This window comes from Ochlerotatus camptorhynchus, unplaced genomic scaffold (assembly GCF_037179485.1).
Source record: "Ochlerotatus camptorhynchus isolate MF236.1 unplaced genomic scaffold, CSIRO-AGI_Acam_v1.1 ptg000156l, whole genome shotgun sequence".
Classification (NCBI taxonomy): domain Eukaryota; kingdom Metazoa; phylum Arthropoda; class Insecta; order Diptera; family Culicidae; genus Ochlerotatus; species Ochlerotatus camptorhynchus.
This window is the reverse complement of record NW_027040646.1, coordinates 692,566-717,956: the sequence shown is the minus strand read 5'-3', so window position 1 is coordinate 717,956 and position 25,391 is coordinate 692,566. Positions and strand designations below refer to the sequence as shown.

General features: G+C 39.9%; 4 protein-coding genes and 1 long non-coding RNA gene across 9 annotated transcripts in view; 2 read left to right on the top strand and 3 right to left on the bottom strand.

Moving 5' to 3' along the window:
- The window catches only part of Dyb (Dystrobrevin), a 131,433-nt gene extending 128,470 nt beyond the window's left edge, over positions 1 to 2,963 (bottom strand). For 4 of the 5 annotated variants that reach the window (XM_065222086.1, XM_065222088.1, XM_065222089.1 and 1 more), the window contains exon 1: positions 2,640 to 2,963. The gene's annotated coding sequence lies outside the window, so the exon portion shown is untranslated. Of the gene's footprint in view, positions 1 to 1,823; positions 2,601 to 2,639 lie in introns of those variants that run through there. The other variant, XM_065222087.1, reaches the window with a different exon arrangement.
- LOC135701317 (uncharacterized) overlaps positions 1 to 17,421 on the bottom strand; it is a 29,691-nt gene extending 12,270 nt beyond the window's left edge. Inside the window, exons 1-6 of the mRNA XM_065222076.1 lie at positions 17,370 to 17,421; positions 16,988 to 17,265; positions 16,163 to 16,396; positions 15,768 to 16,100; positions 15,549 to 15,711; positions 10,768 to 11,012 (exon numbers count right to left, since the gene is read on the bottom strand). Coding sequence (XP_065078148.1) covers positions 10,768 to 11,012; positions 15,549 to 15,711; positions 15,768 to 16,100; positions 16,163 to 16,396; positions 16,988 to 17,265; positions 17,370 to 17,421 — 1,305 coding nt within the window. The remainder of the gene's footprint in view (positions 1 to 10,767; positions 11,013 to 15,548; positions 15,712 to 15,767; positions 16,101 to 16,162; positions 16,397 to 16,987; positions 17,266 to 17,369) is intronic.
- A 611-nt stretch (positions 17,422 to 18,032) lies between these two features.
- On the bottom strand, positions 18,033 to 18,739 carry LOC135701320 (uncharacterized). The gene is made up of 4 exons (XR_010517621.1): positions 18,666 to 18,739; positions 18,556 to 18,603; positions 18,348 to 18,503; positions 18,033 to 18,288 (listed from the first exon to the last, which is right to left on the bottom strand). It is a non-coding gene; the product is annotated as an uncharacterized LOC135701320 (long non-coding RNA).
- Positions 18,740 to 20,775: 2,036 nt separating this feature from the next.
- On the top strand, positions 20,776 to 23,190 carry LOC135701316 (uncharacterized). Its single transcript, XM_065222075.1, has one exon. It carries the CDS (start codon positions 20,776 to 20,778, stop codon positions 23,188 to 23,190), a length of 2,415 nt encoding a protein of 804 aa, XP_065078147.1.
- Positions 23,191 to 24,973, top strand: LOC135701315 (uncharacterized). The gene is made up of 2 exons (XM_065222074.1): positions 23,191 to 24,553; positions 24,708 to 24,973. The coding sequence occupies exons 1-2, from the start codon at positions 23,191 to 23,193 to the stop codon at positions 24,971 to 24,973; spliced, it is 1,629 nt and encodes a 542-aa protein (XP_065078146.1).
- Positions 24,974 to 25,391: the final 418 nt, after the last annotated feature.

Here is a 25,391-nt window from a genome sequence, read left to right as displayed (position 1 = left end):
GATTTCCTCATCCATCAACCATTAGAATCGTTCTGACAATTCTCAGCGAATTATCTGAGCTTACCAGAATTATAGGTTCACAATGGAAAGAAAGGACCCCAAAAATACATTCAAACCCATATCAAACGTATATCTGAATCAGTTCAATCATACAACCTAATCCAAGAAACTTAGAAATCGTGCAATAGTACATTCTCATAATCACAATTTCTCATTGAGTAGCTACTCTTCTGAGCTTATAAGGCTCATAAGCTCACAATGAAAGTAAAAGACCACAATTTTTCAAAAATAGCATTCAAATCCAAGTTTGTCTTAATTAATAATATTCCTTTACAGCATTATCTCAATAATAAACACTGTTTGAGCAGCTGATTATCTGAGCTTACCAGGCTTATAATCCAATGATAAAAAGCCTACGTTGTTTCAAACATACATCATAATCCAAATATAAGGCACATCTGAATCATACTACTCCTAACAATTTAATAATCGGAATCACAATCCTGAGCAATTGAGCAATTCTCCGTTTCCACACATCGGTGGTACATGAGCGAATAGGTGATCATTCCTTTTGCCAGTGATAGCTGGGGGAGAACCCTTCACCACCCCTCACGGATGAGTTTGGTAAAGGGAATGCTTGATCCGATTCGCACCTTCGTCAAAATTGTCCTTTGTTCGCTTTCTACTTTCTATATACAATTTTCACACCACTACCGTACTATAACGGAACTATCAATTCTATACTTTCATCTCCTCATCCACCGTATGAAATGTTCACTTTAAGTCTGATATTGGCGTTAAACATCTCCAATTGTTGATGTTAATTGCTAACTTCACGCATAAGTTAAGTTGTCCCTCACAAGGCATTCTATATATTGGATCTGCCACTGAAGGTATCCATTGAAACACGCAGGAGTCAAGTTGTCCCTCACAAGAGATTGCAAAGGAACAATCGCTCAAGGAATCCATAAACTCTCGCAGGAGTCAAGCTAAGGATTGTATTGACGCACAAAAAAATTTGACTCTCACATTCAATCTCTTGAACGATCGTCAATCTATCCCGCGGATTTATCGCTCTCGCCAGATTTCGTTCCAATTTGGATACTAAACCGTTTCCTCATTGAAATTGAAAGTAGTATGCACTAAAGAGACTGAATTGGGTAAAGAGGTGACATCTTATCTATTTGACAGGTCTTCTGCTCGATTGGAATAACATTTCTTACGACTTAATCGACAGATAATCAATTGTTCCAATTTCACATGCCGTCTCTTTATGAATTCGGCCTCTTTAGTTTGCACCATTGTCGTGTCCGGTGCTCTTTAGCGTTTCCTTGATCGTTATTTTGTTAAATTCCTTCTTCCAGCTTCAATCTTAAACGTCTTTCCACAAACTGAAGTTTCATGGCATTCGCTGATTTGCCTTGAAAATCATCCATGATAGCGGCCATTTGTGGCTTCTATCAATCTCGTCCTTAAGGATATTCCTCTACAAGCAATTTTAAGAAAATGAGATGAGGATTTTCTCGAAGTTCTGAAAGACATAATTTAATAATATTGCACAGTGGTGAAGAGGTAGAAAACTTAATTTTAAACTGCTCGAATGATGTGATCCATTCCATGGTCAAGAACAAGAAATGGAATCTGCAAAATTCAAGTTCCCCCCTTCATCTAACTGTATTTATTCATCGAATGGGATACCTGTTCTCAGATGACCTGACCTGCGGAAGTAGCGCGCGGCTACGACGACGACGACGACCACAACGAAGCTCTCGTTATCGCGAATTAGCAACCTAAGCAGCCTCTCACTAGTCCCGCTTTCTTACCTTTGGGCCCACAAATGCAGGTATTGCACAAGAGAAAAGCTCGAGCCACCGAAAAACCCCTTCCTTCGCGGAAACAGGTTGCACGGTTATTCTTGTTGTTTATTCACATTATTCACTCCTCGGAAATTCCTTCGCACAGGGGAGTCAGTTCTCGGCGTTATCTTGACCGACGTCGTTTACAAACACCATACACTATACTAGTATCGAACGCCTATAAATAACAACACACAGCACCGTAGAACCAAGCAGGCGTGTTGGGCTCTTCTCTTGCCCAGAATTCAACTCACAACACCACCACCATCACTAATATACCGACCTTTATACAATCGTACGAAAACGTAACCCAACACCACCACCCAGAAGGTTTCGCTGTATGGGATTCGGTGGCTGTTGGGTTGTTGTAGAGCTCAGCAGGATTTTCTTTTCACATCACTTGACGTTTTTCCTTCTTCTTTTTTTTTCATCCCTGTGCACTTCCTTGTACGCCTTGTTTGCGTTCAAGAAAACCCACTTCCACTCACTTCCCGACTTCCTCCAGATCCTTACAAGTGCATAATCTGGGTACGATTAGAAGAAACAGGACACCTCTCCCGTCTCAGCCCAGTGAGCATGGAAGGTATTTAAATGCCACCTGAATTACGACTAGGAACTTTCCCGCAAGCAAAACCGCAAAGCTTCGGTCGCCTTCCCCCTTTCTCTTCGATCACTAATCACTACGCCTTTGAGATTAGCCCCAACATGAAGAAAAAAAAAATATTGACAACCACAAGCTAGACAACACCATAAGCATCGAGAAAAGGAATATTACAAAACTACCTTTCAGTGATAAGCTGCTCTGCACGGGGATTACAATTTGACGGCGACTCGTCGCCAACTCTTCCTCCAAGTCGCGTACAACTCACTCACTCGCTAACTCGCAAAACAGAGTGCTTCACGCGTGCAATTATCGCAATCGCATTCAGTTTTTTGGGTTTCTTTCGCAAATTTTCTGCCAATTGCAGCAGAAATTGAAAAACTAGATCAAACGCACAGGTTAAGGTACACTCTACACACTTTTATTCCGCCATTACACACCGACGTAGCCGCAAGAAGATTCGACCGAACTATGCCAAAGTGCAAACTCTTCTGACTCTTGCTTGACTGGACTGACTGGGTGCTGAGCTGAGCTGAGTTCGATTTGTGTTGTGAGGAGAGCCTTCTTTCTCCAGTTCAATCATAGTAGCCGGGGTGGTGGTAGTTATAGCATAGCATAGCAGTTGGGCATGTGTGGTGCACGAGCAAGCGAGCGAGAGATTACGGTACGTATTCGTCGTAGTAGGCTACAAGCATGGCAGAGGGCTTTGTGGTGAGAACAGCGAGTAGAGAGAGTTGTTGATTGATGCAAAAATCGTGCCCCTACTGTACGGTGGGGGTGATTTGAACAGAACGGCGATTCTGCAACAAGGGGAAGTATTATTCCTTAAACCAGCTTTTCTCAATCTATGGGACACAACCCACCGTGGGAATTTTATGTTATTCAATGTTTATCCGTTTTAAAGTTTCAGGTAATATATGTATACACATTCTGCATCACATTAAAACAAAATTTTATTCAATATTGAAAGGTTGGGAAGAAAAGGAAGATTGAGAAACGCTGCTCAAATTTTACTGAATGGACCTTGCTGAATACATACATGTGCAAAAATTAAAGTTGACTGAGTAGGCAAAATCAAATTTCCATGAAATGCATACTTTTGTATTTTTTTTTTGGTTTCCTCAACGATTTTGCTAGCAAAAATATTCCTTCATCTATGGATTCACCTAAACCTATTCTATAAAATTAATACCTCACTTTCAAAGAGCGGAGCCAAATCTAAGTTGACCAAGCAGGTAAACTAAATATCTCTGAAAACATGTACAATGCAATTAAAAATACTTACAGTATATAATTTAATCCTTTAAATTTGTCGAACCTCTTAACGGAATCCCTTTATGAAGAGCTTTGAGTGGGTTGGTTTATTTCCTTTTAATTCCGTTATAATTGCTTATCTTTTGACAGATACGCGTATTTCGTTTACTACTTGCAGACTTCATCAGTGCCAAGTACTCAGTGGTGTTGAGTACTTGGCACTGATGAAGTCTGCAAGTAGTAGACGAAATACGCGTATCTGTCAAAAGATAAGCAATTATAACGGAATTAAAAGGAAATAAACCAACCCACTCAAAGCTCTTCATATAATTTAGTTTGAAGTAGTACTGACTGAAGGTAATTAACATTCATTATCCGTAGTCCGTACTTCATCTAATTACAACTACTGGAAATGTGATTAATGTGCATACTTTAATTAAGAAATTTTGACTGTAATTAATGGACTTAAAAAGTAGTTAATGCTCTGCACTTTGTAATTAATGTAATTAATGCAGTAGTTTATGGAATTAATTTAATTACAGCCGTTGCCTGCATCGGAATTAAAAGCTATTGCGTGTCCCTAGGTTTTCTCAATAATAGGAAATCTTTTTAAATTGTATAATTAGATAAATATGTCCGTTCAAATTCCCATGTATTCCGATTGACTTGGGTTGTATCATCAGATCTGGGATCCTAGAAGCTCTTAAAGAGAATGGGTCTTCCAAGCCACTACTACAGGCAAGTATGTATTCAATATCGAAAATGATATACCTGATACTTCCGACGTTTCCAGTCAACCACTTCACGATCGTTTTTCACCATCTGTATCAATTGTTCCGGTTCCGGGATGCACGCCTGCAATCCTCATGGAAGCCCCTAATCCCCTCATTACAGTCGAGCCACTTCTGCCAGCGTTCAGCAGTCATCCCGCTCCTGTGTATGAGAATGGAGAAGGGGTCTTCCAAACCGTCATCGCAGGCAAGTATACACACATTTGGAATACTTCTCCTCCAGTAATGTCCATCGCTTCTAGCTGCCACACTCCAACCGAAGCTATTGAAATTGTTGAAACATCTCTGACCGAAGCTGTTGCAACAAGCGTCGTTTCACCCAGCATGCCAACATACCATCTAGCGTCGCATCTCGAAGTACCCATCGCAACGAAGCGTGTTTCAGATCGCATGTTTTCTGTGTATACTACCAGAATGTCAGGGGTTTGCGCACAAAAATTGCTCAGCTGCGTTTGCTGTTGTCCAGTTGTGATTATGACGTACTTGTCTTTACGGAAACATGGCTCCGTGCAGATATTGATAGCTGTGAAATCTCGTCTGATTACGTTTTTTTCCGTTGTGATCGCAATGAATTGACCAGTTGTCATTTGCGGGGTGGTGGAGTGCTGATTGCGGTTAAGAACACACTGGAGTGTGAATCTGTTTCGATGGCTAACTGTAATGAACTAGAACAAATCGCAGTTTGCATAAAGTCACAACTTCGTTCGCTTTACGTAGTTGCTATCTATCTCCCACCTAATTCGAGTACCGAGTTATATACTGCTCATGCTAATGCAGTGCAACTTGTTGCAGATCGTCTATCGGAGTCTGACATAATCTTGTCGGTTGGCGATTTCAACCTTCCTAATTTGCGATGGCATCTTGACGAGGACATTAATGGATTCATTCCTTCGAATGTATCTACTGATACTGAGTTGAACTTTACAGAAGCAATGTTTGCCAACGGGTTGAGACAGATTAATAGTTTCGTCAACACAAATGGCAGACTGCTGGACCTTGTTTTTACCAATCTACCGGAATATCTTGACCTGATTGCACCATCTTCTCCGCTGTTGCCTATAGATAACCATCACACACCAGTTATTTTACTACTTGACGAGAGTGACGCACCAACACTACTTGACGATCATGATCATTGTTTCAAATTTGACTATTCGGCATGCGACTTTGACTTGTTGAACTCTACTTTTATGGATATTGAGTGGGAACAATTATCGAATAATGGTACGGTAGATCAGATGCTATCAGCTTTTTACGAATCTCTCTCAGAAGTTATCAACCGTCATGTACCTCGAAAAAGACAAAAATCGATATCTGTTTTCAACCAACCGTGGTGGACTCCTGAGCTACGTAACCTTCGTAACAATGTACGTAAGATGCGCAACCGATATTCCTTACAAAAACTGGGTCTGACAAAGCTAGACTCCGTGAGCTTGAGTTGGAGTACAAAGTCATTCTTTCTGCAACACATGAAAACTATTTGCTCAGTATTCAGTCAACCGTCAAGCAAAATCCTTCACGCTTCTGGGACTTCATCAAGAAACGGAAAGCTGGAAATAGAATCCCTGGCTCAGTCAACTTCGATGGAACTACTTCTCGGTCAAGCTCAGAAGCAGCCAATCTTTTTGCTACTTTCTTCGAGAGCGTGTTTAGTAAAGCATCACCCATGCAACGTCAAAACTGTTTTGAACAGATACCGTCCCATAACATTAATCTACCGTGTATACAGTTTTCTCCAGACGAAGTACAGAAAGTTCTCGATGAGCTTGATTCAAAGAAAGGACCCGGAACAGACAGCTTGCCTCCTGTGTTTTTGAAGAACTGCGCCGCTACGCTGGCGACGCCCATCGCTGCTGTTTTCAACCGTTCGCTCCAAGACAGAACGTTCCCAAATGCATGGAAAATGGCGTCCATAGTACCGATCCATAAATCCGGAAGCTACAAGTGTGTCACCAATTATCGAGGTGTATCCATACTTTGTAGTCTCAGTAAGGTATTTGAGAAACTGATCCACACCGTTTTGTACAGAGCTGCTGCACCGATCATCTCCAACAGTCAGCATCGTTCAACAACATCGAACTTAATGTGTTATGTATCAGCGATATCCCGTAGCTTAGAATCGAAGCAACAAGTGGATTCGGTTTATGTTGATTTTGCGAAAGCGTTTGATACAGTACCGCACAATCTCATCGCTGCCAAAATGAACCACATTGGATTTCCGACATGGATCACTGAATGGCTCTATTCATACCTGTCTAATCGCAATGCTTTCGTGATGGTGAATTCCGCACGCTCCAGGACTTTCAACATACCATCTGGCGTGCCACAAGGCAGTGTTCTGGGTCCTCTTATTTTTATCATTTATGTTAATGACCTGTGTGACATGCTCTCATCATCCAAACTTTCTTTTGCCGATGATCTAAAATTTTTCCGTGTGATTGTTTCTCCCACTGACTGTGTCGCGTTGCAAGAAGATATACATCGTGTGATAGTCTGGTGCGGTGACAACGGCATGCGCGTAAACAGCAAATAGTGCAAAATAATATCCTTCACTCGCTGCAACAACGTTATTCACCATCAATATTACATGGGCCGGATTCTCTAGAACGTGCAATTTCAATCTGTGATCTAGGTATTACGATCGATTCGAAGCTAAGGTTTAACGAACACATAAACATCGTAACTGCTAAAGCATACACTGAGATTATTAATCAAACGAATTTCATAGAAATATCGTATGATTTTTTGCGACAAGATTTTATGTTGAATTTCATACGACCGAACTATGAAGAACTGTCAGTTTTTTTTCAATCAGCCATCGTATGATTTTTCATGCATATAACTATGAATCTCAATACAAACGAACGATAGCTATCATTGGATATTACGAACAATTTCATTTGTCATTTCGTATGAAACTCATAACGGATATGAATGAAAAATATAGTTTGAGTTGATAAATTACTATATTAGTGATGGTGACGACTAGTACTTGAATGATTGCTTAGTTTAACGGCTTTCTAAGTCTTAATCTCTCTCTAACGACAACGATTTAAACTGCCCGACGTTTCGGCCATGGACCATGAACCAAAACCTAATCGCAGATTAAATCGTAGCCTTTAGAGTGAGATTAAGACTGAGAAAGCCGTTAAACCAATCAATTATTTATTATATTTATTATATTGAGTGAATATAAGTGAGTGAAGTGACAATAGTTATCGCGTGGTGGCGTGATACTCCACGAGGAGACTAAGATCACTTCACTAGTTACCTCACCTTACTAGTGAGTAGAATAGGCTGCTGTACTAAAAAATGTGATTTTGGATTTTTAAGTATAGTGTTTATTCACCTAATTACATAGGGTAAACGACGGTTTTGACAATACCTTTACCTATTATCGTCCCCCCTGTAAATGAAGTCTTTGAGCACGCATTTTTTGCATAATGATACATCATGTCTCAGAGCATCGACTGGTCAAATTTGAGCACTCAACGACTTTGTTTACCCCCCTCACGATAGTATGTAAAGGTATTGCCGAAGCTGTCATTTACCCTTATTATTACATTTATTTTATTTTATCTCCTTGACAAATATTTTTAACTCTACTTGACAAACGTATACTTATTCCTAAATACAAATTGGTTATTGACATCATGTAAACTGAATGGTGGACCATCTAAGTCTTCTATGCTAACTAATAACATTGTCTTCTCTCTTTCTATTGCTTCGTATGCCACATAGTGTTCTACGTAACCTTTTATTTTCCATTTTCGGCAAACTATATAAACAGTATTCTCATCATTCACACACTCTTCTATCTCAAATAGTTTTAAACTGTGCCCATCTGTTTGCGTCACAAATTGACTTCCACAAAATAGCGTTCCCTTGAATTTACAAGAATAACCAAAGCCTACGGTCTTCTCCTTGTGAAATGGTGAATTTCCATCAACATGCTCATAATACGGTCTAGAGGTCAGCGTTCCGTATACAAAATTGCCTTCAACGAGAGTGGGTTCAAAATTTCTATTATTCAAGTCATGCGTGAACTGCAGACAAGACTTAATGCATAAGGTATATGCTATATTCAGTCTAGAAGAAATAACATGTGAGTATTCTTTAAACTTCTGATGCTTCGCCTCATTTCGAAAACACATCGTACGAGTGACGGGCCCACACGATTTAATAACTTTTGAGTAATGATTAAGGAAATGCTGCTTCGGCTTCAAATGCTCTTGAAACAAGTCTTGATAGAGACGATGGTGCTCAGCAATCAGTTTTTCCAACTGATTTAAATCTTCTATTGAAAAACTTAATGATAGAATCAAATCTATCATTCGTATCAACACCTTGCAATATTTCCAAACAGGATCATCAGTTGGAACATACGGGCCTACTATAATTGTAAAATTGTGATAAAACGCTCTCATTTCATCTGCTGTCATTCGTAGCTTAACTGATTTTCCTTTTCTTTTTTTATCATATGCTGCTTCAATGGTTTGCAATCTTCGTAAGCCAATGTCTGTAGACGCATTAGCAACGATTGCCATTCGTGCATTGAGATTGGACAACGTTAAACACTGTTTTGTATATATCAGATTATTAAGAATAGAGGTAAATGCAAATTTACAAACACCGTTACTGAAAAGGTCATGCATGGCATCTACAGTGAGGTTGACCATAACGTGAAAAGAAGGCATTTTGTTAAATGAACAAGCTCCTGCTATCCCTGTTTCTGAATGTTTATCTGCTAAAACGTCTTCTTCGTAGTTTTCAACAGTTCGCAAACTATCCTCATGCTCTTCACAGTCAGTTTGTAATTGTTGTTTGAATCTCTTGCAAAAACGGCAGTAATATGTTGCATTAAAACTGGTAGAAAACATTAATATATCATGAATTCCAAGATTATCCCCTTGGAAAAGGCTAAACACAAATCTGGCTCTGATTTGCCGTCCATTTACTTGAAGCATGATACCTTCCTCTTCAATCTTTTTAAGTGGAATCATCAACTGCTCTAGTAATATATCGACTCCTGTTCTATTCAAAACATGCTTCCTTATTACTCCTGCAACAAATATAGAGCTCAGTTTTGAAACGTATTCATCTGGAAGAGTAGGAAAACTGTAATAAACTCCACAAATCGAGTCGATTTTGTTGTGTGAACTCTGCACATCATTAATCTCGAATTCGTCAGCATAGAGCCATAATGGTATTAAGTAATTATTTTCATTTACATTATATTTTTTCTTCACATCTTGCCAAACACTTGCATTAACAAAGTTTGTTATTTTTGAGGACAATTCCAGAAATTTTGTGTGTTCTACAGTTTGATTGAAAATATTTCCACTCTCAAAAAATTTTCTTATGTGAAACTCTATTGGGTTCAATACAAGACACGACCTGCGCTCATTCCTATCAATGTTTTCAACTTGTGACAATCTCACTCCATCCTTTTCCAAACTAATAATAATTGGTGGCATATAAATACCTAAACTCATCAGCTGTTTGAAGAATTTGAAATCAGTTTTAATGAAGTCAAATCCCGTTTTCATATGCTTCAAATATGTATCCAATTGGTGTTGTGTCTCTGGGTTGTTGATGTTTAAATTAACAGTTTCAATGCTATTTGCAACTGTTGTACAGAATGTTTGCACTTGTTCCTGTATATCCCTAACATCATGTCTTGAAAAATTTGGTTTACTGTGCATACTAAGGGTAAAATCAATTGCTGACTTTTTAATGATTTCCACGTTTGACTGAACCAAATTATTTTCTCGAAATTCAGCCGTATGTTCGAACAATTCGTGTGGTTGCACGTTTGGTTCAAAGTGTTCAGGCTCAGTATTGTGTGTCACAGGATTTGAAGAACTTTCAAAGTTATGATTAATAAGATGCCTCTTAAATGTATATACTTTACTAAAAACCTGAATACATTGCGGGAAGGTACATTTGTAATTATAACTTGCTGGAGTCTTATGAATATTTTTTACATGTTGAAGAAGATCGCTTGCTGACGAGAACTTTCTCGTACATGTTTCAATACAACAGTTAATTAACATGTTTGCTTTTTGTCGAGATATTCCGTAAGTTTAGTCACGTTGACGTACGTATAATCTGCATTCACTCCATACACGAACTGCTGAATGAATAACCACACAAGTTTCGAAATTTTTGAAACTGGAAGATGGAAAACTAGAATCAGCTTCAAAAGTACATCCACTCCTCGAGAAATACTTGATAATTTATATCCAATATCTTTGTAAGTTACGAAGCAAGTTGGCGATACTATTTCGAGGCTAGCTCCAAACACGATCAGCTTTGGAATTTCCGGCTCTGCTTGCTTATTCCATAGAGATCGCTCAGCTTCTAGTTTAGATTGGGCTGCATTTCCATCCAGGCAAAGCCAAAACGTTTCATTTTGCGCTGTGGCTACAGTCGGTTTGAACCCTTTTGCTGCTTTTACAGGTATAAGCACCGTATTCAATCCAAGAAGCGTAGCGCATAGACGAACATCTGAAAATAAACCAAACCAAATTTAATTTATTAACAGGTTATTCAAACAAATGCTATTCTAACAAAAAGTAATTTAAGCTCTTGTGCAATTGAAGAATTCTTGGTTATTGAATACCGTAAGTGGGGGTGACATTAGGCCAAGAATTAAAAATGTTTTATGTAGCAAATATCTTTAATATAAAGAAAATGATGGCCAAAACATGTTTCTTGAACTCCTGGAGTAAAGCGTATAATAAATTTACAAGTAGCTTTGTTTAAATAGTGTTGTAAAGTTAAGTACCGTTAATACAAGAAAAAAGCGTTATTTAAAAATTTCCATTGGTAAGCACATATTTGTACTCCTAATATCTACGTGACATTTACCATATTTTAAGACAATTAAACCAAATTTTTTGTTTTGGTTCAATGTCACCCCTCATGAGGAATTTCAATGCACAGTGTTCCAGAAAGCAAATTTAGCTGGAAAGGTGGATTTTGAGCTTGAAATTGAAACTTTAGCAAGAGTTGATGCCATTACTTATGCGCTTACTTTAGTGTCAAGAGATACTAGATAAGATAAGAACCACTATTATCAATAAAAAAAGTTGGAGCCTATTAAAATTCAACCAACTTAAAAAAAAGTTTTAAAAAGGTTGGAAAATAACCGATTTAGAGCAGTTTTTATATGTTGACCTAGGGTGTCTCTAAAGTAAAATCAAGAGACGAACCAGCTACAGGCTGAAAGTCTCTATAATAAAGCAAAAAAAAATAAAATAAAATAAAATCAGATATTTTACTCTAACTTTCTTGTTTTAATTTTTATGATAAAGTGGTCTTCTAATAAATTTTTGATCTGTTCAAGACGCACATTTTGACGCTGTTTGTAAAACCACAAACGAAGTGACAGACGACTAACTGGCGAAGAAATCCATTAAAATAATGTGGTTCACTGTAATAGAATTTTCTTGGAAGCTTGTGCCATCATCCACCAGATGGGTTAGTTTTTTTGTTTTGATTTGAACAAAGTTGATTTTGTGTACAATGATTCTTTGGCAGTGTGCAAAGAGTGTATCATTTTGTAATTTTTTTTATGCATTTCAGTTTTGAGTAGAGTGAAAGAGATAGAACCAAAACATTCTAATACATTTGGTGAAAATGCTAGTACAATCCAGTAGTAGTGTTGCCATGTGGTACAATCCAGTAGTAGTGGTGTTGCCATGTGGTACACTGAAAAATTGAAATAGCAGGTTAGTCACCAAAGTTTTCGAGCCGCTCCGTCTGTCACTTCGTTTGTGTTAAAACTATTTAACATGTGAAGAGTAATTCAAGTTTTTCTTTAAAAATATGCCCTTTTCATATGTTAATATCTCTGATTGGGGCAAAAATCATCGTTTTATGACATTTGAAAGAGCGCATTTTGTTCTCAATAATGTCAAAAAATTAGGGATATGCTATTTTTTTAAACTCGTATAAAACCAATTTGAATTGATAATTTTTTTTATACTATAATTGGGTGTATCTTTTTTATTACAAGCGATACAGGCTACAATTTTTCCTCTTAAACATGCGTCTTGAAGAGCTTTTAAAGTCTCTGAAAGATAACTTTCATGAGAAATTTGAAATAAAAAAGTTAGTGCTAAAAAAATATTCCAGGAATATCCTAAGTCAACTTCGAAAAATTACTCTAAAACGAGAACGTTAAGAGATAGAAAAAAAACTATTTGCTACAAAGTTGCTTGAAATTAACTCAGCTACATCTTTTTTGAACAACACACACACTAAGATTATTTTACAGATCTCTGTAAAATTTTACGGAAATCTCAACAGCTGAACGGTCGGTAAACAATTTTACAGTTTTCCTGTAATTATTTACAGATATCTGTGGAAAATTCACAGATATTTGTGAAAAATTACAGGAACTATGCGAAACTGTTTACCGAACATTCAGCTGTTGAGATTTCGGTAAAATTTTACAGATTTCTGTAAAAATTTCTATGCGTGCATGTCTTTATTTTGTAAAATAAAAAATTTAGTTTTAAAATATCATCTAATTTGAGGACCACCCTGACGTATGAATACACCAAAAGAATAAAATTTTTAACCATAAAACTTCTCCGAAGACACTAAAAGTTCAAATATTGAAACAAATGTACAAGCACATTTTATTTAAATCTGTCATTAGAGTGGTCCGATGAAAACCATTTTTTGCCGATAACTTTTTTATTTCAAGTTTCCCATGAAAATTAAATTGGAAAGACTTTTAAAGCTCCTCAAGACGCATGTTTTATAGGAAAAGTTGTTGTCTGTATCTCTTGTAATAAAAAATATATACCCAATTATAATAAAAAAATGAACAAATTCAAATTGATTTTATACGAGTTTAAAAAATAACATACCTCTTATTTTTGAATAATAATGAGAATAAAATGCGTTCTTCAAATGTCATGAAATGAACTTTTGTTTTGTTTGCCCCAATGAGAGATGGTAAAATTTGAAAAGGGAATATTTTTAATAGAAAAACTTTAATTACTCTTCACAGGTCAATATTTTCACAGTCCTCTAGCGTCAAAAGTTGCGTCTTGAACAGATCTAAAATTCATTAGAAGACGACTTTTTCATAAAAATTAAAGTAAGAAAGTTAGAGTAAAATAACTGATCTTTTTAGAAACACCCTAGGTCAACATATAAAAAAATTCTCAAGATCGGTTATTTTCCAACTTTTTTAAAACTTTTTTTTTAAGTTGGTTGAAATTTACTAAGCTACAACCTTGCCGAAGAATAAATGCCTCTATCTCTTAAAATAAGAAAGTTAGATTTTTGATTTTATTGATAATAAGGACCACCCTAGTATATCTTGACACTAAAATAAGCGCCTAACTAATAGCACCAACTTTGCTGAAGACAACTTTTTGCTAAAGTTTAAATTTCAAGCTCAAAATCCATCTTTGCAGCTAAATTTGCTCTCTGGACCAATGGGCAATAGGCAGTACACACATAGATTATTTTACAGGTGTCAGTATTTTTTTCACTAACAAACTATTTTAACAAATTTTATTTTTTTATTATCAGGCAACAATAAAAGAGCATCGTCTGTATAATGACGTTTTCGTTTTTGCGGTGTAGCTACACCGGTGCTACACTGCCGTACACCGAAATATTTTAGGGTGTAGATATAGGATGCACCTTTGTTTACAAACAAATGATGTTGAGCTGTCAAAGACTCGTGTTTGTTCCTGCTTACACTACACCAGTGCTACACCGCAAAAACTAAAACGACATAAGTTCAGGAAAAACATATTGCGGATTTAACACCTGATTAGACTACTGTGCTAAAAATAAGTACACAGTAATCTTTTCGCACTGGTCATAAAAATTAAATATTGATCTTCTTAAGTTTTCTAGAGCTAAAATTCAACAGTGCAGCTTGTCAGTACTGTTCTATAGCTGCTACTATTATCAAATAAGTTGATTCTTCAACTGTATGAAAATATTACTGTGCAACTATTTTTTGTACAGTAGTCTAATTTGGTGTAAAATGCGTAATAAGTTGTTAAGAGTTTTAACCATTTTTTTTTTTAATTAACTGACTTTTTAGCTGCAGCTCAGTAAAAAAAAAAATCTGCACAGGGAGACCGTGATTTTGTTTTTTTTTTTTTTTAGTCTTAAATCTAGCATAGTATCTCAGCATGATAGCATAGCTATGAAATCCATTTTTACTATGCTTCCGAAACTCTAGACATCGAGTTTTAGAGAGTTGACTGAATCAATCCTTTTTTTATTCAATAATTAAATTATAATTTGATCTATTTCTTCACTTTACATATATCATCTTAACAAAAATCTTCCGGTGTTCCCTAAAAAAATCAGCATAATTGGTTGAAAGACTGCTGAGAAATGGCGGTGAGTGGATGACATCACCCACCGCGATATCACTTATGTGCATTGGTCTTTAAGAGTAGGGGAAGGATGGGCATAGTGAACAGGTGCAGCATAGTGAGCATCCTGCACTTTGGCTCTGGATCTCCACTAGTTGGAAACAAATCAACTGGTAGTAGTAATTATGATATTGATCCTGCCACCAACCAACTTGTTACGAACGGCCGGAAGTCCAAGTTGGAGCACAGGATACTCACTATGCCCTACTTGTTCGCTATGCCTTTCTTACCCCTACAGTTCAATAAGTTACGTAAAAAGTATGGGTGTGTTTAATTTGGCAATGAGTTGCACTGCTGGTGAACGCGTAACTGTCCCATGTTACAAAACGCAAATCTCGAAAAAAGTGGTATGTCGATTCGTCTTACTTAAATAATGGACGGATATTTATCCCACTAGAACAATTTTTAGTTCCAGTGGGACATACGCGTCCATAATTTAAGTGGGACAAATCGACTCACCGTTTATGTTTATGTGTTTATGTAATAGTCTAAAAGTATATACATATGAATTATGGAGGTAAGCTTTAAAATTTCAAAATTGTTGAAATGTCATATGGGACAATTATGCGTCCACTGGCAGTACATTCCTCTATTAGCTTTAGGAAAATTGTCTGGTGCTTACCTATTCCGTAATCCGGATTGCGTAGTATTTGTAGCAACTCTTTTGCTGATGGATCCTTAGCGTGCTTCGCAATATACAACGCGATGTCATCTATCAATGTTCTCCACTTCCTTTCGCCGACAGCTGGGTCTCCGTATCCCAATAAGCGAAAATCAATATCCAGCTAAAATCATATAAAATTAGTGTCAATCCACAATCAATTGTCAATCAAATTCTTACCAGTTGATAACCCGTTTCGTCAGACAAGTGAGGATAAGATTCCAAAACCGAAGAAAACTTATTTGAATTTTTCAGATCACGGCATCTCTCTGGAAAGGAGATTTCCCATTGCACGAGCACACTTGACCAAGGAGATCTGTTCAGTTGCAACCAGGAAATAGCATTCAAAGCTTCCGGATTTGCTACTCGCGTGTTAGTGTCCGGTTGCTTAATCCCTTTAACATGATCGTCCTCTTCTTTTATCCTCTTTCTTTCTGATTGCCTGATGTAATTGATACGGCTGTATAACTTTCCCCCTGGATTGCGGTGCTTTCTATGTGAGCAATATGTACTCTGTAGAAATTTATAAACAAGGTGATATTTTCAGAACGTTATAAGATATTATGTTTGTTTACCTTCTTTTCCTTCTTGAATATCTTGATGATAACTTCAGCGTACTCATCCAATACTTCAAAAGAAGATTTTCGGTTAATTTCCAGGTGATACCGGGCAATGACGTCTGTGACAAGCTTCCTGCTAGCTTCCGTGAGCTCTACAGCTTCAGCGTTGGAAAGAATCTTAGTTCCGATAACGGTCCCACTCAGTAGCCTTTTTAGCACTTCTGGTGAAAAGTGGTAACCGGAAAATGCCTATAAATACAAATTTAAAATTAATACTTACGATAAGTGTGCCATAAAAGTTTTTCTTATATAAATAAATGAGTACATTTTACAAATTACAAATTACATTTTAAGCAATCACTAAAAACAACTTCTGAAGCAAACAGCAACTTGTAAACAAAAACAAATCGAAGTGTGCTTCGCGTTTAAGTGCACGCACGGAGAGAAAAAGCATGGATTCTTTGAAATCATTCAAATTATTCCTGTTAATTTATGCTATGCAAGGTATTTTTAGTTTTACTTTAAAAAAATATATTATCGGTTCATTTAAACGACGTAAATAGACATAAAGCAACATAATGCAACGTTTTCATGAAGATTTTTGAATTTGAATTTGTATACACAATTTACTATGCAGATTTTTACAGTGCAAAAAAAAACAGTTGTGTACTGGCAAATCAGAAGAAAACACACAAACCACAAAAAGCACACACATGTTGGTCTGAAGAGATAGGTGTTTCGGATGGTGTTTCTTCCTGATTTTTCGGGCCGGTATCACTATCCGTGTCACTCAGAAGAGTAGATAGGACAGGGATGATATTTTTTCTATGTGGTACACACCTGTGGGTTCGATGAGTTTGGTGTTTCTTCCGGATTTTCCGGGCCGATATTACTATCCGTGTCACTAGAGATCGATGCAGCTGATTCTAGTACCAACTGGGAAGGTGAAGCAACAGGATTCGATGTAGAAGCTAAGGTCAGGTCAACGTTTTCTACATAAAAGCCAGATTGCTTAACCGTTGGAAAAGCAGAAGCTAATGGTGTAGCTTGATCAGCTGTTATACCCACTGCAGTTTGCTCAGTTCTAGTTAGTATTTCTGGTCTGATGACCGTTCCATCTAGGAGCGCTCCGAACAAATCAAAAGGAATTTTATGACCAATTTGGGATTCCTAATAAATTAAGTTATTATTATGCCATTTGTATTTCAATCAATGTACTTACAATTTCCAGAACATTCGTTTCTGTTTCTACAGGTGTACAGAAGTGTCTGCATTGTTTTGACATTCTGGATTCACTCGGTAGGATACTTCAGCTGGTGAAATGATGCTGTTTTCAAAACTCTTGCCTGACACAGCTTGGAGGCATAAGGCTGAAACTAATGCAGCTTTCGCAGCTGGTGGTGGTCCGATTACTGTTCCGTGCAGTAAGGATTTCAGCAAATCAGCTGAAATCTGATATTCAAATGCAGGTTGCTAAAAAAAATTAAAAATATTTAGTCCAATGGTTTTTCAAATTCATTAAACTAACTTACGGTGTGAATTGGAGAAACATCGACAAAACCCGTCAAAACGTTTGCTGTGGCAGCTTTTGGTTTTGATGCAATCGGTGTGGGTACTGGATCGGCCGATATAGCTGCTGAAACTGGGGAAAGTTCAACGCAATCCTCCAAAACCGTCGTTGCATTAGCTTTTGTCGCAATCGGGGATGCTACTCGATCAGCCGATGCAACTGTCAGAACTGGTAAATCTTCGATTCGATCAGTTGAAATTTGCGATGCTGATGCAACCAAGGATGCTACTCGGTCCGTTGAGGCAGCTGTATTGATTGGTGAATCATCTGCGGAACCCGTGGAATCGTTCGCTGTGATAGCTCTTAACCCTGCTGCAATCCGTGAAGTTACTCGACCTGTAACTTTAGAAAATTCGACGGAATTCGTCAACCCGTTTGTTGCACTAGCCTTCGACGTTGATTCAATAGGGGAAGCAACTCTATCAGGCGAAGTAGCTACAAAGAATGGTGAAACCCCGAGGCAGGTCGTGTTTACTGTGACTGATGCTATCGGCGAAGGTAGAGCTGGAGAAATAGGTACAGCTTTGTCAGCTTTACTTAAAAGCTTTCCCAGCACGTCAATTTGTGGTAGCTAAGAAAAAATGATATTGATTAGTTTTTTCAGCATTGATTTTTGTTGTTTTGCCTTACATTTTCCAGGGACCTCAGCGTATTTCTTGTTTGAAGAACTTCATTTACTCTCAACTCTGTTGCCTTCAACACAGCAGGAATTGTTGATTCCAGCTGAATAACTGGAGCTGCGGCTGGTGTCAAAATTGATTCCGTTATTGAAGGTGATTCCGATTTCTGTAAACGAAAATAGTAAAAATAACGAATCAGCTGGGATCTTTATACTTACGATTTTTCGGGTCCTCTTGTTTGCTGATACAATCATAGAGTCCGCTTCCTATTTAAATATTTTTACTGATGCATTAAATTATTAAAACAAAAATTGAATCTGACACTTACCCGATCAGGTTGTAACTTTCGGCGTGTTGATGAAGCGGATATTGGTAACGCAGAAGTAGCAGCAGCTAGTTTAGGTGTCTGCAAATGTAAATAAAAATGTAGACTTCAATTGAACAATAAGATTTAAATGTTACTTACGGGTTTGCGAATTCTTGCGCCACGTCGTGAAACTGGATCCGCCATCTTGGGTTTTGTTGATGTTTTGATTTGCACTGCCATAATAGTGCTCATAAGATGATCGTATGATTTTTTGCCATAAGCTGCGCCAAAATAATTCATACGATGGGTTTATGAAATTTGAATGTTTTCCGTACACTTTTTATTGTATCGAATTATGAATACCATAAATGGAGTATGAAAACATAAGATACTTATGAAATTGGTTCAGGCTTATATTTCCATGCGTTCATACGATGGGGTTTATGAAATTTGTAGAGATAATTTCCTCAGTGTATACTGTGCTTGGTTTTATTCGTCGTCATGCTTCTGGTTTCACCGATGTTTATTGTCTCAAGACGCTATTCTGCTCGCTGGTTCGCAGCATTTTAGAATATGCTTCCCCGGTTTGGTCTCCATTTTACGTTACGCATATCCTTGCGGTTGAAAGGATTCAGAAAAGTTTTATAAGGTTTGCATTGCGTCAGCTCCCCTGGAATGATCCAGTCAATCTTCCAAGTTATCCCGACCGATGCAAGCTGATTGATTTGGAATCCCTCTCTGCCAGGCGTCTCAAATTGCAAAGACTGTTTATCTTTGACCTCATAACATGAAACGTGGAATGTCCTGAACTTTTGGAACTGATTCCATGGAATACTCCTCCTCGACGATTCCGTAATTCCCCGTTACTTGCAATTCCATTTCACAGAACGAACTTTGGATTCAATAATTGTTTTAATTCTTGTTTGCGTTCCTTTAATGATGTTTGTAGCGAGTTTGATTTTATTTTGACCAAACATGTGTTTAGTGCTAGAATAAGGCGTTTAGATTAAATTAGGTTTTAAGTAATGAGTCTGTACGACGTAGTCGAAGATGACGATCAAATAAAACCCACTTGCTCCGACTGGGCATCATCGTCTTATTCTTGATCAGAGGCGTTGTGAGGGTTAACTGCGCCCTTTTACAAATTGACATAAAAAAAAATAACGTCTATGAACCTTTTATCCTAAAGATTCTGATACTAAACACATTTTTCAGAAGTATAATATTCCTTAAAATTTCAAAGTCTAAAACATTCGATTTTTTAAACATCGCAATCTCCAGTATATTTCAAAATTCCGGCCTTCAACAAATGTTGTATTTTTTTTCTCAGAATCACATAAACTTCGCCATCTCAATTTTACTTATTGATTGTTCGTGCATCATCATTATTCATCACGAAAGATCATCGCAGAACCACCTACATGTCAACCTGCAACGTGGACACCACCGATCCCCTCGAACATTGATAGGTCGACCGACTCCGACAACCATTGAAGGATGACGTTAACGGCCCTTCGGAAATGGCAACATGGTGGAAAAATTACTTCCGATCACCCCTCCGATATAAAAAGCTCGATTCGTCGTTGGTGTGGTCTCTTGCTTGCTGAATCGTCATCGTTGTGAAACGTAAACAAGGTGAAGAATTGATTGCTAGAGAATTTTGTATGAATAAAAAGTGAACTGGATGTATTATTAGGAAAAGTTAGTAATAAATAGTAGTGGATACGTGAAAGGGAGAAGAAAGTGTTAGTGAAATTATTGAACTTACCTGAACGAAAACCGCAACCTGGAAAGATAGGGAAAGTTGATACTTACCTGCATCATACCTCATCATCGCCGTTCTGTTGCTCATCTTTGTGCTACCGACAAATTGGTCCTTCGAGCCGGATACCGTCGAACTCCGGTCATCCGCCTGCCCTACTGAGAGTATACACCACGTGCCGCACCAGGTTGAGGTTACCCGCTCCACATCTAGGTTCTTTTGCTCCTAGCAACGATTGGATAAAAATACAAGGCATTGCTTGCCTGATATCAGGTAATTAGGTTTCCAATCTTGCTATTCATTGCCCTTTTGAGCTGCGCGGTCTGTGGCTTTCAGATCCGACTCAACCCTTCAACACATTCCTACCCGATGTCGAACGAGCGGCGAATTAAATCGCTGAAGACGAGGCAGAAGAGCCTCCTAACCTCGTTCGGACTTATCAAGTCGTTCGTCGATGGCTACCAGGAGGATACTGGTGCTCACGAGGTTCCCGTCCGGTTGGATCACCTTGTGGCCATCTGGAACGATTTCAATGCCATGCAAGCCGAGCTCGAAACGCTGGATGAAGCGGCCATCGAAGCTCACTTAAAGGAACGTATTGAATTCGAGACGTTCTACTTCAGGGTGAAGGGATTCCTGCTCGCCGTCAATAAAAATGAACCAACGTCGCCACGCACTTCTTCAACTTCTTCTTTAACCACGCAAAGCCCTATGTCGTCGCATGTAAGGTTACCCGACATAAAACTGCCAGTTTTCGCCGGAAATCTAGACCAATGGTTGAACTTCCACGACCTCTTCGTTTCGTTGGTCCACTCTTCGCATGAACTGTCGAACATCCAGAAATTTTATTATCTTCGCTCGTCGCTCTCTGGGGATGCTTTGAAGGTCGTGCAAACTATCGCTATTAGTGCCAACAATTACCAGGTCGCCTGGAATCTGCTATTGGACCACTACCAGAATCCCGTACGCCTAAAGCAGTCATACGTCGACTCGCTGTTCGAATTTCCCTCCGTTAAAAAAGAGTCCGCTTCGGAGCTTCACTCGCTGGTCGAAAAGTTCGAAGCCAATGTGAAAGTCCTTCATCAGCTCGGGGAGAAAACGGAATACTGGGACATTCTGCTGATCCGCATGCTGAGCATCCGTTTAGATCCCACTACCCGGAGGGATTGGGAAGAACACGCATCGACACTCAACGCCGTATCGTTCCAGAATCTAACGAAGTTCATTCAACGCCGAGTTTCGGTTCTTCAAACTATCGGAAAGACCACCGAGACTCCATCACCGATCAACTTCTCCAAGAAACCGGTGCAACGAGTGGTTGCCAGTCACGGAGCAAGTCCAACCAACCAACGAAAGTGTGTTGCTTGCTCGGATCATCACCCTCTGTACCAATGTATGGTTTTTTCAAAATTGAGCGCTGAGGAGAAGGATAGAGAAGTTCGTCGTCACCAATTGTGCCGTAACTGTCTGCGTAAGGGACATATGGCCAAGGAATGTCCGTCTTCGAGCACTTGTCGCAAATGTAGAGGTCACCATCACACTCAGCTTTGCCAAGGTTCCGCTGCAACTAGCTTGAAAGTTGCTGACATGCCTCACCCGAAGGAGAATTCAACCCAACAATCAATCGAACAACCATCCGCTTCGGTATCAGCAACCCTCAACGAGCAGGTCAGTTACGCTTCCGCTGGACACGGACACAAAAGAGTTCTGCTCGCCACAGCTGTAGTCATCGTAGTCGACGATAATGGGACGGAACATGCTGCTAGAGCGCTGCTAGACTCAGGCAGTGAATGTTGCTTCGCCACAGAAACGTTTTCGCAACTTGTCAAGGTCCAGCGTAAGCGAATCCACCTTCCTATCGCCGGAATAGGACAATCTTCCACGGAATCACGCTTCAAGTTCCTCTCGAAAATCCGCTCTCGTGTTTGCGACTATAACACCACTGTTGAATTTCTCGTGCTGCCGAAAGTCGCAATCGATTTGCCCTCAGCTGCTGTCGACACATCGTCTTGGGAGATTCCACCTGGCATTCAACTAGCAGATCCTGCTTTTTGCCGAACCAGCCCAATTGATCTTATTCTAGGTGCGGAAGTCTTCTTTGAATTGTTCAAAGTCTCGGGTAGAATCCAACTTGGTCCTGGTCTGCCAACGCTCATCAATTCCGTCTTCGGCTGGGTCGTCTCCGGGAAAACCACCCAGTGTCCATCAATCACTCCGATCGTTGCCAACATCGCTACTGTTGCCGATTTGAACAATCTCATGGAGAAATTCTGGTCGCTTGAAGAGGACAGCTCACGAACTTGTTACTCGGTGGAGGAAACTGCATGTGAAGAGTACTTTCGTCGAACGGTCTCTCGAACTCCCGAAGGTCGTTACATCGTTTCTTTGCCTCTGAAGGAAGACATTCTCGCTAACCTCGGCGACAATCGTCGTACTGCTATTCGTCGCTTTCGTCTCCTGCAAGGTCAGCTCACTCGAAACGATGAACTCTGCCAACAGTACCGAGATTTCATGGACGAGTACGAACAGCTAGGTCACATGGAACTTGTGCAGGATTACCAGCAACCACAACATCCTTCTTACCATCTTCCCCATCATGCCGTCATACGAGAGGACAGCACCACTACGAAAGTACGCGTGGTCTTCGACGCGTCTTGCCGTACACCGAATGGACCATCCCTGAACGACGCACTCATGGTCGGACCTATCGTGCAGGAAGACCTGCGATCAATTACAATGCGATCCAGAATCCACCCGGTCTTGCTCAACGCCGATGTCAAGTAAATGTATCGGCAGATTCTGACGGACCAACGTAGCAACAACCTGCAGCATATCGTGTGGAGTCCGTCACCAGAAGCCCCTCTACAAACATACGAGCTGAAAACCGTTACTTACGGTACCGCTAGCGCCCCGTTTCTTGCTACACGAGTGCTGCAGCAACTGGCTGATGACGAGCAGAACGATTTCCCCGAAGCTGCCAACGTTCTTCGTAAGGACTTTTACGTTGACGACTTGTTTTCCGGAGCGAACACGATAGAAGAAGCAATCACTCTACGAAAGCAACTAGAATCTCTTCTCAAAAGAGGAGGATTTGAACTACGGAAATGGGCTTCAAATGAACCAGCGGTAGTAGAAGACGTCCCGACCGAGAACAGGGCTCTCAAGTCATCGGTCGACCTCGACAGGGATCAGTGCATAAAAACCCTTGGGCTCCACTGGGAGCCAGCCACCGACGTTCTTCGCTACAAAACTCAACTTTCTTCAACCTCATCTAACGAAGCTTTGACAAAACGGATCGCACTTTCGTACATAGCACGATTGTTCGACCCACTTGGACTTGTTGGACCCGTCGTAACAACAGCAAAAATCTTTATGCAAGCGATTTGGACACTCGTGGACGACGAGGGAAAGACATGGAGCTGGGATAAGGAACTTCCACCCACATTCAAGACCCGTTGGGAATCGTACCAGTCTCAACTTCCCTCCCTCAACGAGCTTCGGATACCACGTTGCGTTCTGTTTCCGTCATCAACATCATTGCAAATCCACGTCTTCACCGACGCCTCCAATCACGCATACGGTGCGTGTGTCTACCTTAGATCAACAAACTCCAATGGCTGCGTCAAGGTAGCGCTCCTGACCTCCAAATCTAAAGTCGCACCCCTCAAGAAACAAAGCATTCCGCGACTTGAGCTGTGCGGTGCCCTTGCTGGCGCTCAACTCTACGAGAAGGTTATGGCTTCGCTTCAAATAACGGTCGATACATTTTTCTGGGTCGATTCCACTGTAGTACTCTGCTGGCTGAAATCCTCTCCCTCTACATGGACAACATTCGTGGCGAACCGAGTATCCAAGATCCAGCTTGCTACCAAAAACTGCTCGTGGAATCACGTCGCCGGAATACAGAATCCAGCTGATCTCATCTCTAGAGGAACAACAGCGGATAATCTCACCGAAAGCAATCTTTGGTGGAACGGTCCCGAATGGCTACAGCGTGAACCTTCCGAATGGCCAATAGCTCAATCCAACTCTAATCAACCCGAAGAAGCCCTTCAAGAAACCAAGAAGCTACTCGTCACGGCAGTTCCAGCTGCCGAAGAACTGTCATTCATTGATGAGCATGTCGGAAAGTTCTCCAACTACGCACGCATGTTACGGATCACAGCGTACTGTCTTCGATTTCTACAAAACTGTCGGCTTAAAATCACTCAGCGTCCAACAAGCACCTTTCTCACCACGGAGGAAATCATCAAATCCGAATCGACACTAATCAAGCTAGTGCAGCAACAATGTTTTGGCAGCGAACGACAACAACTACTACAACGGCAACCTGTACCAGCGAAGTCTCGTCTTCGATGGTTTCATCCTTTTCTCGACGACAATCAAGTTCTTCGGATCGGCGGACGACTTAGCAACTCTCAACTTTCGTTCGACAACAAGCATCCCGTCATCCTACCATCGTCACACGCATTCTCATCTCTGCTGGTTAGATCCTTTCATCTACGACATCTTCACGCAGCACCACAGCTTCTTCTCACGCTACTCCGTCTCCGGTATTGGATCATAGGGGCCAGGGATCTTGTCAAGCGAATGGTCCACAGCTGCGTCATTTGCTTCCGGAACCGTCCTAAAATGATAGAACAATTTATGGCGGAGTTACCTGCTGCTCGTGTCACTGCAACTCGGCCGTTCACCGTAACCGGCATCGACTATTGGGGGCCCATCCAAATCAAACCACATCATCGACGAGCAGCACCGAGAAAGGCATATGTGGCTGTTTTCGTGTGCTTCTGTACAAAAGCCGTGCATCTGGAATTGGTGGTTGATTTGAGCACAGCGAAGTTCATCCAAGCCTTGCGACGATTCGTCTCCCGGCGAGGTCTCTGTTCCGAAATCTACAGCGACAATGGACGAAATTTTGTAGGAGCTGCCAACGAATTACGTCACCTACTTCGCAGTCAAGAACATAAAGCTGCAGTCGCCGA

What these genes read in the sequence shown, in the direction of transcription:
- LOC135701316 (XM_065222075.1), top strand. Translation starts at nt 20,776, where the DNA reads ATGTCGAACGAGCGGCGAATTAAATCGCTGAAGACGAGGCAGAAGAGC.
- LOC135701315 (XM_065222074.1), top strand. Translation starts at nt 23,191, where the DNA reads ATGTATCGGCAGATTCTGACGGACCAACGTAGCAACAACCTGCAGCAT. An exon ending in AAAGTTCTCCAACTACGCAC is followed by an intron (nt 24,554 to 24,707) that starts GCATGTTACGGA and finishes ATGTTTTGGCAG; the next exon opens with CGAACGACAACAACTACTAC.